The sequence below is a fragment of the Erinaceus europaeus genome, chromosome 1 (genome assembly GCF_950295315.1).
Source record: "Erinaceus europaeus chromosome 1, mEriEur2.1, whole genome shotgun sequence".
In the NCBI taxonomy this organism is placed as follows: Eukaryota; Metazoa; Chordata; class Mammalia; order Eulipotyphla; family Erinaceidae; genus Erinaceus; species Erinaceus europaeus.
This window is the reverse complement of record NC_080162.1, coordinates 88,306,493-88,321,773: the sequence shown is the minus strand read 5'-3', so window position 1 is coordinate 88,321,773 and position 15,281 is coordinate 88,306,493. Positions and strand designations below refer to the sequence as shown.

Here is a 15,281-nt window from a genome sequence, read left to right as displayed (position 1 = left end):
GACAGTTAACTAGAGCAAAAAGGAACTGCAACTATCAGCCCAGCATTCTGGATTTTAATCTAGGCTGAGTCCTCCAGGTCAATGGCAGATGCAGAGGTGGTGGGGGAGACTCCTTCCAACCTTGGTACCATGGATTAGACAGTGTGCCACCTCAGGCAGAGCCATAATTCCCGTTTTCCTATGTGTGAGTTTGCCAGGACTGTGATCTTAATCCCCATTCTGCAGATAAGAAAACAGAGGTTGGGAGAGAAGTGACCTGTCCAAGGTCCCATGGGAAGCATTAAGGGTCAAGGCAGGAGCAAAATCTTGGAACAACAGCTGTGTACCCACCCTGTGCTAACTGAGACCTGCCACAAGAACACAGAGCCCCAGTTACCCACTGGGTTCAGCTCAGGGAAACCCCGTATTTCCCACATCACTAGACACCTCTGCCCTGTGTGGGGAGAGCTTTTCCAGAATTTATTTTCCAGGGAGTCCAAGGATCTCCCAGGAATTTCTATGGTCTGGCAGGAGGTCTAAGTTTCCAGAGAGCTTGTTGGGTAGTATCAAGCTTTGTTCTTTCCCAGGATAATTCCTCTCCTGGGAACATCAGAACTATAAGCTCAAACTTTGCCCAAGGACAGCTCCAAAATAAATTATTTCTAACTTAACAGAGGCTGCTTAATAAATTCCACTCTTCTAGTTTCTTTGGGTATTTTAGAAACTGATTTATACATACAATATCTCCTTCAAAATGAGACAATCAACACAGGATAAAATTATTGAGTTATGAAAATAGGGGTCAGATGGAGGTGCAGCGCTTTAAATTAAAGCAGCAAAATATATCTTTCATACTAAATTGACTCTTTTTGTCTTGGAAATGAATGTTTAATCAGTTAAGTTGCTGGAGTTGAGGGAGAAGCCTTAAGCATGTTTAATTTTATAAAAGGGGCCTGATTCCAATACTGCATATGATTCTTGCTAGCGGTCATACCTATAAAACAGAAGGGAGACTTCTACAGAAACCAGAGGCTCTGCCAGCTGGGGCACGGGGCCAGAGAGAATCAGCGACCAGATCAGAGCCAATCTGGGACCAGAGCCAATGGTAGTGTGGCAGGAGGCCTGCCAAAAGCCGTGCCCTCACCCCAGCTCCAAAAGCAGCATCTAATGCATCTGAGTCTGCTGCAGACTGCAGACAGCACCTGGGCCAGCCTGCTCAGCAGGCATCTTCTGGGTTGCCCATAGTTCTACAGCCAGGCATGTGACAGAACTGAGAGGTCTGTGAGAGAGGACAGAATAACACCTGAATTTTGGTTCTGCTGTGTAATAGCCATGTGACAATTATTCATTCATAAAGTACCTACAGAATCTATGTACCAAGTCATGACTTCTTAGAAGAGTGACAACCCCTCATCTGAGCCAGCTGCCTCCTCTGCGCACACAAAGAACCATGCACTAGTCCTCTCAGAGCACTGGCTAGCAGGTTCTCTACCTGTCTCTGCATCTGCTCCTGGTGTTCCTCAAAGGCATCTCACAGATCCAGGGCCCAGAACAGCACCTGATACCCAGCACACTCTCAACACCAGCTGCTACACAGCTGATCATGGAAGCAGGCTGACAAACAGCTCCCTAAAGATACCAAATCCTAATCCACAGAACCTGAAATATGATTGTATTCAGAGAAGAATCATTGCATGTGTGATTAGTTAAGGCTCTTTCAACGTGGAGCCTATTTTGGATTAGCCTTAAATGTCATAAACACCCTCACAAACACCTTTTTATGAGGTAGGGGGGGGGAGATGTAGGGAGGGAGAGAGAAAGAGAGAGAGAGAGAGAGAGAGAGAGAGAGATACTACACTGACAGAAGATAGATAATGTGAAAACAGGCACAGATTTCAGTGACGTGGCCATAAACCAAAGCAGCTGGCTGCCAGGGGAAGTAAGGTTGGCTTCTCCTCACAGCCTCCAGAGGAAGCTCACTCCTTCTATCACTTTGATCTTAGCCCAGTGATAGTTCAGACTAGCCTCTAGAGTGAGAGAGTAAACCTCTGTTTTTTGTTTGGTTTTTAATTTATTAACTTTTTTTGTCATTAGGTTTTTTGCTGGGGCTCAGTGTCTGCATGACAACTCCAGCAACCATTTCTTCCTTTGATAGAAGGTGAAAGATTAACGGGGTGGAGGGTTGTTGGGATATTGTATAGAAAGAGACAGAGAGGAGAGACATCACTGAATACCAATGGAAAGCAACAGGACTATTCCACCATTCATGCATGACATTCCCCTCTGCAGGGGGAGAAGGGGCTTGAACCAGGGTCTTGGTGCATTATAGCAGGTGTTCCACCACCCAAACCAACAACAACTACTATTACTTCTTTACTAAATCACTTTTTTATTATTAGTTATTTAATATTGATTTATACTATTATAAGATAATAGGGGTATGATTCTACACCATCCCCAACAACAGAAAATTTGTCAGTGAAGTCACAGAAGCATAATATAGTGCCCACTTGCTCTGAACCTCAATTTACTCATTACAGGAATAACTGCATCACACAGTGCTTAGAGCACTACGTGAGAAAAAGTTTGCAAAGCCCTTTCCATGTTGCTTTCATGAGACCTAGCACATAATGTCCAGCATTACCCTCATAGCATTAGTACATGCACACACCTTCATCTTGCAGTTTAGACAAAAGTAAGACATCTTTCTCTAATGACATCACTTCACTAGACAATTCCAACATATGGGCACATTTTAAGCTAGCATCTCAGGTGATCTAGTGGCCTTCCTCCAGGTAAAATGTTTGGGGGGGGGTGGGAGTGCAGAAGACAGTTCATCTGGCATAGCCAACACTTCACCATGTGCAAAGAGCCAAGTTCAAGCCCCTGACCATGATATGGGAGCACCTGCACAGGGGAAGCTTCACAAGTGGTGGCAGAGTGATGTGATGATGTCTCTCCTCTTTCTCACTGTCTCTCACCCTTTATCTTTAAAAAAAAAGGGGGGGTTATGGTAATGTGAATGGAAAAAAAGGGGGTAGGGGGGTAACTGGGTGATGATATACCTGTTTGAATGTACATGCTACCATGTACAAAGACCTGGGTTCAAGTGCCCAATCCTCACCTTTGGTGGGGGGGAAGCTTCATAAGAAGTAAAGCGGTGCTGCAGATGTGCCTCTCTCTCACCCTCACTACCTCCTTCTTCCCTTTCAATTTCTGTCTTATCATCTAAGAGAAAGGAAAAAAATGGCCACCAGGGACGGTGGATTATTTTAGTGTAGGCATGGAGTCCCAGCAGTAACCTTGGTGGCAATAAACAAAAAAAGTTCTCCAGGAGCAATGGAATTATGCAGGCACAAAACTCTGGTTGCAGAAGAAAAGGTAAGTTTGGCATATATTTCACTACACAAAGAATGAACATAAAACATGATAAACCCTTACAAACTCTTGACTAAAGAATAAAAGCGATCTAAATTTGTGCCGCATCTTAAATGTGAGCTAGTTTTAAAGAAATCTTGCAACTGACTACAAAGTGCTTATTTGGACTGAGCCCAAGGAAAGCATTTCCTAGGAGTGGTGGGAAGGGTCGTCTTTAATAAACAGATAACATCCTTTGTAATTGTTGGAACTGTTATCACCAGGTAGCCTTACTGAGATACCTGAGAAATCTGTCCTGTCAGGTAGATGAGAATTACAGGAAAGCACTCCCATTTGGTTACAGTGGGAATTCATTTCACACTGACAATAACAGCAGCAAATAATGCCTGACTGTTTACTTTCTGCCAGACATTTACTTAGACTTGATTTCAGATACACTTCACCACAATCTTGATGTCGGGACTATGATAATTCCAAAGCAAGGGAAATGAAGCTGAGAAGCAGAACCAGCATCTAATGTGAATCTCTAGTATTCTTGAGTCTACATACTAAACACTACCCCATACAGCCTCCACTGCCTGCTAAAGCCACAGGCTGTGACACTGTGGCCCACAGCAGCAGCCATACATAAACTCTCCATAGGACAAAGGCCTCCAACACCTTTGAGGGCCTGCCCTTGCTGGAGTTACCATAAATTACAAACAGGGGCAGTGTGGAATTTTGCTCTGAAATTAAATTATGAGGATAAGCAGCTCAGTCATAAGCAAAGGGAAATGGTAACCATATGGCTGTGGAACTGTCACACCTTCTAGCATGAGAAGAAAAGGTTGAGGACTTGCATTATTGGTGACCTAAAGCAAAGGATTCCTTGAGACATGGAGCTTTCCAGTCAGAGTCTGGCATTATAAAACCTGGAGTTTTGAGTTTATCTCCTCCCTCCCCCTTCATGTCTCCCTTGTTTCATACCTAGCTTAAAAAAAAGTGATGTGGCTTACAAAAATACAGTATATGGGTTATTTTTTAGGAAGGAAATGCAATAGTAATAGGAGGGGGAAATAAGCAAAACAGGGTCAAGATTTTCAGCCTGTAAACTGCACGCCCACAGGTGCCAGACATCTGCTAGAACTTCACCACAAAGTTGTCTGTGCCCTCTGAGGAGCCTCTGCAGAGAGAAACCAACAACACCATGTGAGTCTGTCAGGAGATCAACTAAGTGGGTCCTTCTTGCCAGCCACATAGGTGTCTGTGACCCAAGCTGGCAAAATGGAGGGATGATTCTTCCTGAACACAGTAGTTGGTCCAGTCATGCTCAGTCATGGCCTTCCCTGGAAGATACAGGCCTCTGAAGGGGCCTGGGAAGATGTGGCCTGCTAGCCACCATGATGCCAATGATAAGGCTGGAATGAGGTCTTCAAGTTCTGGATGGAATGTATATGTGTATGTGTATGTGTATATGTATCTTTCTCTCAAGCTAGTCTGATTTTGGCTCCTATCACTTAGGAATAAATGTAAGAGTTCTGACTAGAATGCAACCATAAAGGGAAAAGCAAAAAATAAACACAAATCAGTTATTCAGCAGAAGTACTAGCATTCCCTTAAGGAGCTTTTATCTGTTATGCAGAGAAAAAAAAATAATGTTCTACTGATTTTCAATAGTTCTTGATTGTTCAAATCATCCATTCATGCTAAAAATTCATTCATTTCTCAAGCATGGAATTCAGGACCCTTATGATCCAGGCTCTGCTGAGAAGGTTTCATTTCTTCTCTTTCTCTCTCTCTCTCTCCTTGAGCTCTTAAGCCCCCTCTCTCCAGCCTGATGAAAAGATAGAGCCACATTTCACTCCTAAACATGACATGAGCCTTTCCTGACTCCAGATTTTTACAAATTAAAACTATTGATTTACTACCAGTTTACAATGCCATATATGTCTCTGGAGTACAGTTCCAAACCTCTATTAGTGGCTAAGCCTCATTATACCCATCATCAAAGTTCTATGCCATTCCCATCACCAGGTTGGCTCCCCTGCTAGGTGGTTTCACCCCTTCCACTCCCTGCATCCACTGCTCGTAACCATATTTTCTACAGAATCTAAGAGCTGTTTTTGCTGTGATATGATAATGCATTAGCTTAGGTTATTTATATTCTACTTATGAGAGAAAATGTCCAGTACTCTTTGTTCACTTTCTGGCTTATTTTGTTTAACATAATCACCTAGCGTTATAACCAGGTTATCACAAAACTACCTCCATCTTTTGTACATGCTGCTTCCCCAGCCTAGAAGATCCCTTCCTAAGCTTAAGAATCTCTATTCTGCAAACTTTAATTCAGTAACCATGCTCCTCTATGGCAGCTTAAGCATAGTATGTACTTTAAAAAATAATGATTCCACTTACAGGAAATGTCCAAAGTACATAAGGAGAGGAGAGGAGGGAGGGAGGGAGAGGGGGAGAAGGTTTAGTGTTTGCCTAAGTTTGGGGGCTGTTGGTGTGAATAGGTCAAGGATGAAGGCAAATGGGTATAAGGTTCCTTTGGGGGGTGGTGATACAATTATTCTAAATAGTTTGTGTTGATGGGTAATATAACTCCATTAATATTCCAAATTCTACTAAATTTCATTCTTTAGATCAACTAATTAAGTGACATGAATTAAGTCTCAATAAAGTCATTAAAAAGAAAAATGAGATAAAAAGATTAAAAATTACACTGAAACAAGTAATAGCAAGACTCCACAAATAGCTCCAGATGTAGATAATGTGAAGACATGCATTATCCCCCGTGCTTCACATTCTGCAGATTTTTATGCAAGCAACCCAAGCCCAGATCATGCCACCAGCTGAGAGTCCTCATAAAGACAGTGGCAGTCTGTTCTCCTCTCAATCTTCACCCAGTTATCACTGGTGGGAACCATGGCAGGCACCGGACTCACCGTAGGCAGCTGTCCTGACAGAAGGTGGCTGTCCTGGGCTAGCATGTTGGACACCATGATCGCTGGGAGGTCCATGGCCTGGTAGGAGTAGGCTGGGAGCAGTCCGTTGGGGGCAAGGCTGTGACACAGCGAGTGGTAGCTGGCTTCGTGTTCCCCCAGGTGCAGGAGAGATGGCTCAGGGAGGTTGGGAGGTGTTATTGGGGGGATCTCATAGTCTTCATTGCTCTCGTTCTGACTGTTGTAGGTCTAAAATATCAAAAGGGCATAGTGTCAGAGATTACTGTCTTACAGTTGCAGAACACACTTCATAGCACCAGCAACGGCAACAACAACTCTAGCCGCTCAGCATAAGAGAGATGGAATGATCATTCTGCAGAGCAGTCACTATGGCACCATGATCTGGTCTTCCCCATCCCCCAGTGAGGACTCCCTCCTACTGGGTATTTGTAACCCTGACCACCTAAAGAGAGGGGCCAGCTCCTACTCACCTGTGCTCTGTGCTCTGTGTTCTCACCACATCTAGTCACTACAGCCCACCAAGAATCCATCTTTCCATAGTCACCCATTTTACAAGCGGGAGAAATCCAACCCAAGAGAACAGTGACCCATCCAAGGTTAGTGAAAGAGCCAGAAATACAGCAGAATATTGACTTTATGTCTGCAGAATATTGACTTTATGTCAGATGGTTTCTTGGGCACTGCATGACTATCTTGTGTGTTCCCAACACCCAGCCCAACAAGATCTTTCTCATCCTGATCTATAATACAAACATTTCCCTAGAAGCACACACTAGGAGCTATACTATATATGTCCCTTTCTGATCTTTGTTTTTCCCAACTAACTCTACTCATCAGGAAATTCTAGTACAATGTTAAAAGGTGAGAGTGACTCTTTTTTCCTATTTTAGATATCAATATTTTACCAATAGGTATGATGTTCTCATATACACACGTTCAGGACATCCCTAGTTTCCCAAAATGGTGTTACTTTTGCTTTTTTTTTTTTTAGTAGTATGTGCACTTAACTTTGTGCACCACTGCCTGCCCCCCTTTTTTTAATAAAGTTTTTTAAATTTATTTTCATAAGAGAAAGAGTAGAACACTGTTCAGCTCTGTCATACAGTGGTGTCATGGATTAAACCAGGAACCCCTGGGATCTCAGACATACAAATTTGGTGCACAGCCTCCCCAGCCCCTTATTTTTGTTTGAAATTACATACATTTTTCAAACTTTACTGAACACAACTCCTCCCTTGATTTTGAAAGCTCCCTTAAAATTTTTACTATGGTTACTTATAAGATTTCAGGGGTGTAGTTTCACACCTCTACATGCTTATCTATACAATTGACCACACCACCAGTCCTGTGATCTGCTCCACTGTCTCTGATAACTACAGTTTTCACCATCAGTGTGGTTACTATAGATATACTCCCCCTGCCAAGTTCATTTGCTTAAGTTATCTCTGTTCCACATCTGGTTGAACCTTTTAGTTGTCTTTCACCTCTTATTTCACTTAACATAATCACCTCTAGTTCCATCCACTTTGCCCTGAATATCATCGTTATATGGTCAAGCATTACTCCATATATCTTATTTCCCTTATCCAGTCACCTATCTGCCCCACTTCTTGCATCTCCTTCTCCACTGCCCACTCTTACTCCAGAGCTAGCTTTTCAAGACAGGGGTTCTCAGACTCCATCCTCCCTTCCAGCCCCACGCCTCCAGGGCCCCACCTACTTCCAATTTAATTCCCACCTAGGTGCCACATTTCTACCTCCAGTCATAGTCATTCAGTTGCACTCCAGCTCAAAGCATCTAAATGCTCACTTGGTATCCCATTTGAAGTTTTCCCAAGCAGTTCTAATATGTGTGAAGCTGCTGCAACTGTGATACCCTACACCCATACCTGTGATGTGTCTCCATCATTGGGCCCTCTGACCAGTTAAAACCACAACTCTGGAGCTTGGTTATCTCCGAAATCCAATGAAACTCTTGAAATGATCTTTGAAAGTTGTCTGTTTCTCTGCTTTCCTACAGACACTGTTTGGTCTGAACCACCAAACATGGCCTGGATCACTGTAAGAGGTCCCCTATGATCTCCTGTAGCTTACTCTTGACTCCAACAACCTGTTCCCTTCATGGAGCCAGAGAGAGCTCTAGAAAGATCATTGCTGTGCCTCCAGTGCTTGGATGGCTCTTCACTGTCCTCAGCACAAAGCTCACAGCTCCAAACTGTGTGTCTTCTTTGGGCCTGATGCCTTCGCCCTTCCTGCCACAATGACCCTTCCTGCCTCGGAGTCCTCACACACTCTATTCCCTCTGCTGGAATACTGTGCCTCCTACAAATTCTTCCTTGTTCTGTTTGTTCATTCCTACTCATCCCTCAGTACTACTCTTTGGAGGTCAGACCCCACTGCACACCTCCAAGCTGCCTGCGTTTCTCCTTGGATGTACTGACTGAACTTGTTACTAACTAATTTGTTGTCAGGCTAGTGTTGCGCAAAAGAGAGATGACTCAGGAACTAAGCTCGTGGCAGCAAGGCAATTCAAATCTTTATTCAGCCGAACGCCCCAGAGTTGGGGGTAGCACATCTGGTTAAGCCACGTGGCGCAAACCCCAATGGCCGGCGTCAGCCTCCCGCTCTACATGCCCGCCCTCCTCCAGGTCGGGACACGGAAGAGACAAGACAGAAATGGAAGTGGCTTGACAATACCATACATGGTTAGAAAAGGGATGGAGAAAGGCAAAGGGCGCCAGGAATGGTATGGACCTCCCCAGCAACTGTTGCTAGGGGTCCAACTGGCAGGATTAGCAATATCCTGTGGGGAATTGGGAAGGAGACCTATAGTCATTTGTAAGACAAAGCAGAAGATTGATATATAGATAATAAAAGGACAGGCCATAGTATCAGGGAATGCAGGGTGGAGCAGGCTTAATGTTTTAAGGAATGTCGGCTTGGCTCCTGGAGGCAGGAAAATACAGGATGTTTTGTGAGGCAGGGGAGTCTTATATGGCGGCCAACCTTTTGAGGTTCATGTGTCCCCCTTTCTCAACCCCTCCATAGAGAGAGAGACTTACCAGGATGGACTCACTTCTCAGGTCAAGCCCTGCCAGGCTCCACTATATCCCCACAACCTCCCTACAACTTGTATTTATTTCACAATTATCATGAGAGCTGCCAGGATAGCCTTTGTTGGTCTTGTTTTCCAGAAGCTGGCCATCAGCTCCAAAAATGATTGGATGGATGGATGGATGGACAGATGGATGAATGAGGCCCTATGGTGGCCTATGCTGAGGACACTGCCTGGCAACACAGCCAGTTTTCTCTGCGCTATCTGTTCCTGCTGTCAGTGCTTGTTCTTGGCCTGCAGTTTCAGATGTTAAAGAGCTCAACAGGTTAAAGAATCACGGAAACAGAACAAGCAAACAGCTGTTCATGCATCCCATATCTTCACTTGTTTTCCCCATTAAGAATCTATTAACTCATTACGTGACAGGTCCATGCACCAGGGATGGTGCCTGCCTTCAGCCAGACCATCAAGATGAGCTTACATGCCTCCTAGGGGAGGACTCACATCAGATCATCTCAAAGAGTGGATTCCCAGGGAGCCTTCCCAAGGCCCCTTTCCCAGCCGATGGCAGAATTCCCTCTCTCACCTCCCTGCCACAATCCCTTCTGTGTGCTCCCCAGATCATTACAGCTTGTGATTATTTTTTTTAACTTTGTACTTACCTTTTGTTTATGGCCCTTCTGTTCAGACCCCAGGCTCTATTAGAACAGGGAGTAAGGTTGCAGTCACCAGGGCCAGCATAGTAGGTGTTCAACTGGAGTGTGATGAATAAGTACTTGAAGTGTGGGAGCACACTGGGTGTTTGTTAGGTTTAGGCCTCCTCATCTGGGTGTTTATTCACCTGCCCCTTTCCCACACAAGTAAACCGCTTGGTCACCTATTGCTCATGTCTGCTGACTGCTGCTTTCCTGCCTGTCCCCTAGCACCCAGAACAGTAGTCTTGGCCCAGCGAATGCTAAATAACCACATAAGTCCGTTTTATTTAAAAATGAAAACCTCAACACTGGAACAGGCCCAACAGACCAGAAGCCTTTTGCAAAAATGAGCATATGTCATATCAAAATATTGGAATAACACAATTATGACAATTCATTTAAAGAGGCAATTAGCACACTTGAAAGAAAAAAAAACAATTGAATATGCAAGCACGGCTATGCCTCTTTCGAATACAGTCAAATCCTAGGTACATGAATACCAGCCCGCCTGTGACTGACTTACACTGAGCACCTACTGTGTGCCAGCCACAGGACCTGCCATTACCTCATACATTCTCTCTCTCTTTTAATTTTTAATATGTTTTATTTATTTCTTTATATTTCATTACATATTGGATGGAGACAGAGAAATCGAGAGGGAAGGTTGAGATAGAGAGTGGAGGAAAGAGAGAGATACCTTCATTGCTCATGAAGCTTCCCCCCTGCAGGTGGGGAGCCAGGGCTCAAACCTGGGTCCTTGCGCATCCATCCATGCGCTCAACCAGGTATGCCACTATCCAACCTCCCACTTCACACTTCTTCATAGAATCATATGAGTTCTGTAAAGAAACAACTCTTTCCTCCATTTGGCAGTTAAAAGAGATGAAGCTTTTTCCAGCCATGACATCATCTCCCCAGACAATAACTTAGGTCCACCTGCATATCAGAGGTCAGGCTCAAGAAAAGAAAAAAAAAGTAGTATAGTCATGAGCTCTTTGGAATATAACTAAAATAGGCCTACTAACTATCTACAAAACGGAGACCCCCAACTCTTCATTTGAAGTATTCCAACCTTTAGGTTCATGATTAGCCAACAATTTGTTTGTCTTTATATGTTAACTCTTTTTTTTCAGCCACCAGGTTCCAGATGCTAACATGATGCCAACCAGACTTCCCTGGGCAGACAACCCCATCAATGTGTCCTGGAGCCCCGCTTCCCCAGAGCCCACTAGGGAAAGAGAGAGACAGGCTGGGAGTATGGATCAACCTGCCAACACCCATGTTCAGCAAGGAAGCAGTTACAGAAGCAGTGGATTTGTAGTGCTGGGACCGAGACCTACTCATAACCCTGGTGGCAATTAAAAACAATGTAGAAAGAGATGACAAATCATAAAGAGCTCTATAAATAAAACCTTAAATGGCAATGATCATAAACTAAAAATCTAGTAGATTCCAGCAGAAAGCTATGCCTTCCTTTAAGAGAGAAATTACACATTCTATCTAGTGAAGAAATGTTTTGTTAAACACATTCCAGAGGTGAAATTATATAAAATAAGATTCACCACTGTCAATTTCACAATGTATTTAATGCATTCATAATGCTCAGCTACCACTACCTCTACTCATCCCCAAACAGTTCATCTTCACAAAAGGAAGCCTCACATCCATTAAGCAACCTCTCCCTATTCCCTTGGTCTTCCAGTCCTGACAACCACCAAATCTACATTTTGTCTCTGCAGATTTACCTCTTCTGCAAAATGTTATATCAGTGGAATCATACAACATGACATCTTTTATGTTTGACATCTTTGACTTGGCACAGAGTTTGAATCCACGTGATTCAATATTTTGTTTGCCAAATAATATTCCACTATATGTATAGCTTCCTTTTTAAAAAATCATTCACTCACTGAGGGACACTTGGACTGCTTCCATCTTTTGATCATTGTGTCTATTGCTGCTGTGAACAATGTACACATTTATTAGAGTTCCTGTTTTCAGTTCCTTGAGGGTAAGTACTTAGATTTGGATTTCCGAGTCATACAGGAATTCTTTTTTTTTTTATTTTTTTAAAAAAAAAACATTTTATTTATTTTCCTTTTTGTTGCCTTTGTTGCTTTTATCATTGTTGTGGTTATTATAGTTGCTACTGATGTTGTTGTTGCCAGATAGGACAGAGAGAAATGGAGAGAGGAGGGGAAGACAGAGAGGGGGAGAGAAAGATAAACATCTGCAGACCTGCTTCACCGCTTATGAAGTGACTCCCCCGTAGGTGAGGAGCCGGAGGCTCAAACCGGGATTCTTGCACTTTGTGCCATGTGCACTTAACCTGCTGCTCTACCGCCCGACCCCCCCATACAGGAATTCTATGTTTAACTTTTTGAGAAACTGTAAAACTGCTTTTCCATAGCAGATATATGTTTTATATTCTCAGCAACAATGCATGTTGGTTTAAATTTCTTTACATCCTTGCTACCAACAGTTAAAAGTTCCATTGTTTTTGTTACAGTCATTCTGGCAGATGTGAAGAGTATTTATAGCATTTAGATTTATATTTCTGTAATGACTAAAAATGTGAGACTACTTTTAATGTGTTTCTTGGTCATAAGCATAATTTCTCTGGAGAAATATTTATCTTTCACTTCTTTTGCTCATTTTTTAAAGATTTACTTATGAGAGAGAGAGAGGGGGAGACTAGAGCATCAGCAGAACTCTGGCATATATGATGCCAGGGACGGAACTCAACAACTCATGCTTGAAGGTCCAGTGCCACCCCTTGGAACACCTTTCATTTATTTTAAAATTAGTGTTTGACTTTTTGATTTTGTGCTATCAGAGTTCTTTGCAGATTCTAGAGAGTAGATCCTTATAAAATATATGACTTGGGGCTGGGTGATGGCACACCTGGCTGAGTGTACACATTACATTATACAAGGACACAGGTTCAAATCCCCAGTTCCCCAGTAGAGGGGAAGATTCATGAATGGTGAAGCATGTCTCTCTCTCTCACTCACTTGCTCACTATCTACCCCTTTCCTCTCAGTTTCACTCCGTCTCTATCCAAAAATATATAAATGTATTAATAATACTTTTCATTGAGTTCTGTACATTACCTCAGTAATACTGCTGTCGTATCAAGTATGTCTTTTTATTGTTTAAGGTTGCTTTAATTTCTTTGTACATTGTTATGTAGCTTTTTATATTTATTTATTTCCTTTTTGTTCCCCTTGTTGTTTTATTGGTGTAGTTATTATTGTTGTTGTTACTGATGTCATCTTTGTTGGATAGGACAGAGAGAAATGGAGAGAGAAGGGGCAGACAGAGAGGGGGAGAGAAAGATAGACACCTAAAGACCTGCCTCACCACTTGTGAAGCGACTCCCCTGCAGGTGGGGAGCCAGGGGCTCGAACCGGGATCCTTATGTGGGTCCTTGCGCTTCGCACCACATGTGCTTAACCCACTGCGATACCACCCAACTCCCTGTTATGTAGCTTTTAGTGATCAAGTCTTTCACCTCCTTAGTTAAATTGATTCCTACATATTTTGTTCTTTCTTTTTTTAACATTCTTTTTTTTTTAGATCTTTAATTATTTATTATTAGATAGAGACAGAAAGAAATTGAGGGAGAGGGGGAGGTAGACAGGGAGAGAGAGAGATACCTGTAGCACTGATTCACCACTTGTGAGGCTTTCCCCCTACAGGTGGGGACCAGGAGCTTGAACCTCTGTCCTTGTGCACTGTAATGTGTGCATTCAACCAGGTGCTCCACCGCCTGGTCCCCATACTTTGTTCTTTCAGATGCCACTATATGTAGAATTGTTTTCTCAGTTTCCTTTTGGGCTGTTTACTGCTGGTATCTAGAAACACTAACAAATTTTCAGTGTGTTTTCGCATGTGTGTATTTGCATGCATGTATGTGTGTGTGTTCTGATCATATACTCTGATACTTTGCTGAACTTAATCACAATAAATATGAGTGATTTTAATTTATTTATGAAAAAAAATAGTTGGGTTAAAACAAATGAACCCAGTATATGACACTTACAATAGGAATGCCTAAAGTAAAGTGACACAAGGTTAAAATTAGACAGATATGTTATGCAAATAAAAAGCAAAAGTGACAAAATTAATAACAAATTAAACACAATTCAGAGTAGATAGTACTAAGGAGATCAGAAGGAATATTTAAGTTGACAGATGATATAATCTACTGAGAGGAAATGACAGCATTAACTTCTATGTAGACTGATAAACTACAGAAATATAAAATGTAAAAAAAAGTTACAAGTACAAATATTTTACAAAACCATAAACATAGAGAGATTTGTTCATCTCTTCAAAAACTGACAAGTCATCAGATAGAAAAGAATAAGGAGAGGCTGGGGGAGATAAGCCAGAACTGAACAGTGCTCTCTGGTTTCTTTCTCTGCATCTGTCTCATTAAAATAAAACAAGTTAAAAAAAGAGAGAGAAAAGAAAAAAATAGCAAAGAGAAAAGAATAAGGAGAGAATACATAAATAACACAATTTACCATTTGATTTGTCCCAACATTTAAAGAAGATTATCTTTACACATGGAATACTTCAAAAGCGTGGCCATCTGGGTTGTCAGGCAAGTTATCATGTATGCAAATAAAAATTCATCATGACTCTTTCAACAACTCAACAGATACACTTTTCAAATTTTTCAAAAGGTAAAAAATGATGTAGATCAAATTCTAGCACTAAGTGTTTAAATGTAACTGCTAAGGAAAGAAAAAATATATATAATAAAGGAGAAAAAGAAGGGGCAGAAAGCCTGATGGGCAGCAGCCTTGCTGCCATGTAAATAACTAGCAATTATCTAAATAACTTTTGGGTCATTGGATCCAAAAGAAATTATAATTGAAATCAGAAGGCTAATACTGCCTGGCAAAACCCAGGAGAGGTAAACAATGGGCAATTTATAGTTTTTTAGCTAAATAAATTTATTATAAGACAAAAATGAATTAACTTGGCACTTAAGTAGCCAGAAATAGAATAATAAAATCAGCCTAGGTCTGTAAAGAGTAAGAAAGTAGAAAACATTTTATATAAATATATAGAAGAGTTGGGAGAAGTAAAAAGAAGATGCCCAAAAAAGGAATGACTAAGCTTGTTAGATAAACATAAGAATTTTTTAAATCAGTAGTAGAAAAAACAATTTTGGAGTTGTTGAATATACATCCACTTTGTTTAGTAGCCTCTGTA

The 15,281-nt window shown here is 42.0% G+C and overlaps 1 protein-coding gene across 3 annotated transcripts in view; it reads right to left on the bottom strand.

The window, feature by feature from the left end:
• The window catches only part of TOX2 (TOX high mobility group box family member 2), a 178,099-nt gene that overhangs the window by 66,348 nt on the left and 96,470 nt on the right, over nucleotides 1–15,281 (bottom strand). For all 3 annotated transcript variants that reach the window (XM_060190362.1, XM_060190369.1, XM_060190355.1), the window contains one exon: nucleotides 6,285–6,530. In XM_060190362.1, coding sequence (XP_060046345.1) covers nucleotides 6,285–6,530 — 246 coding nt within the window. The remainder of the gene's footprint in view (nucleotides 1–6,284; nucleotides 6,531–15,281) is intronic.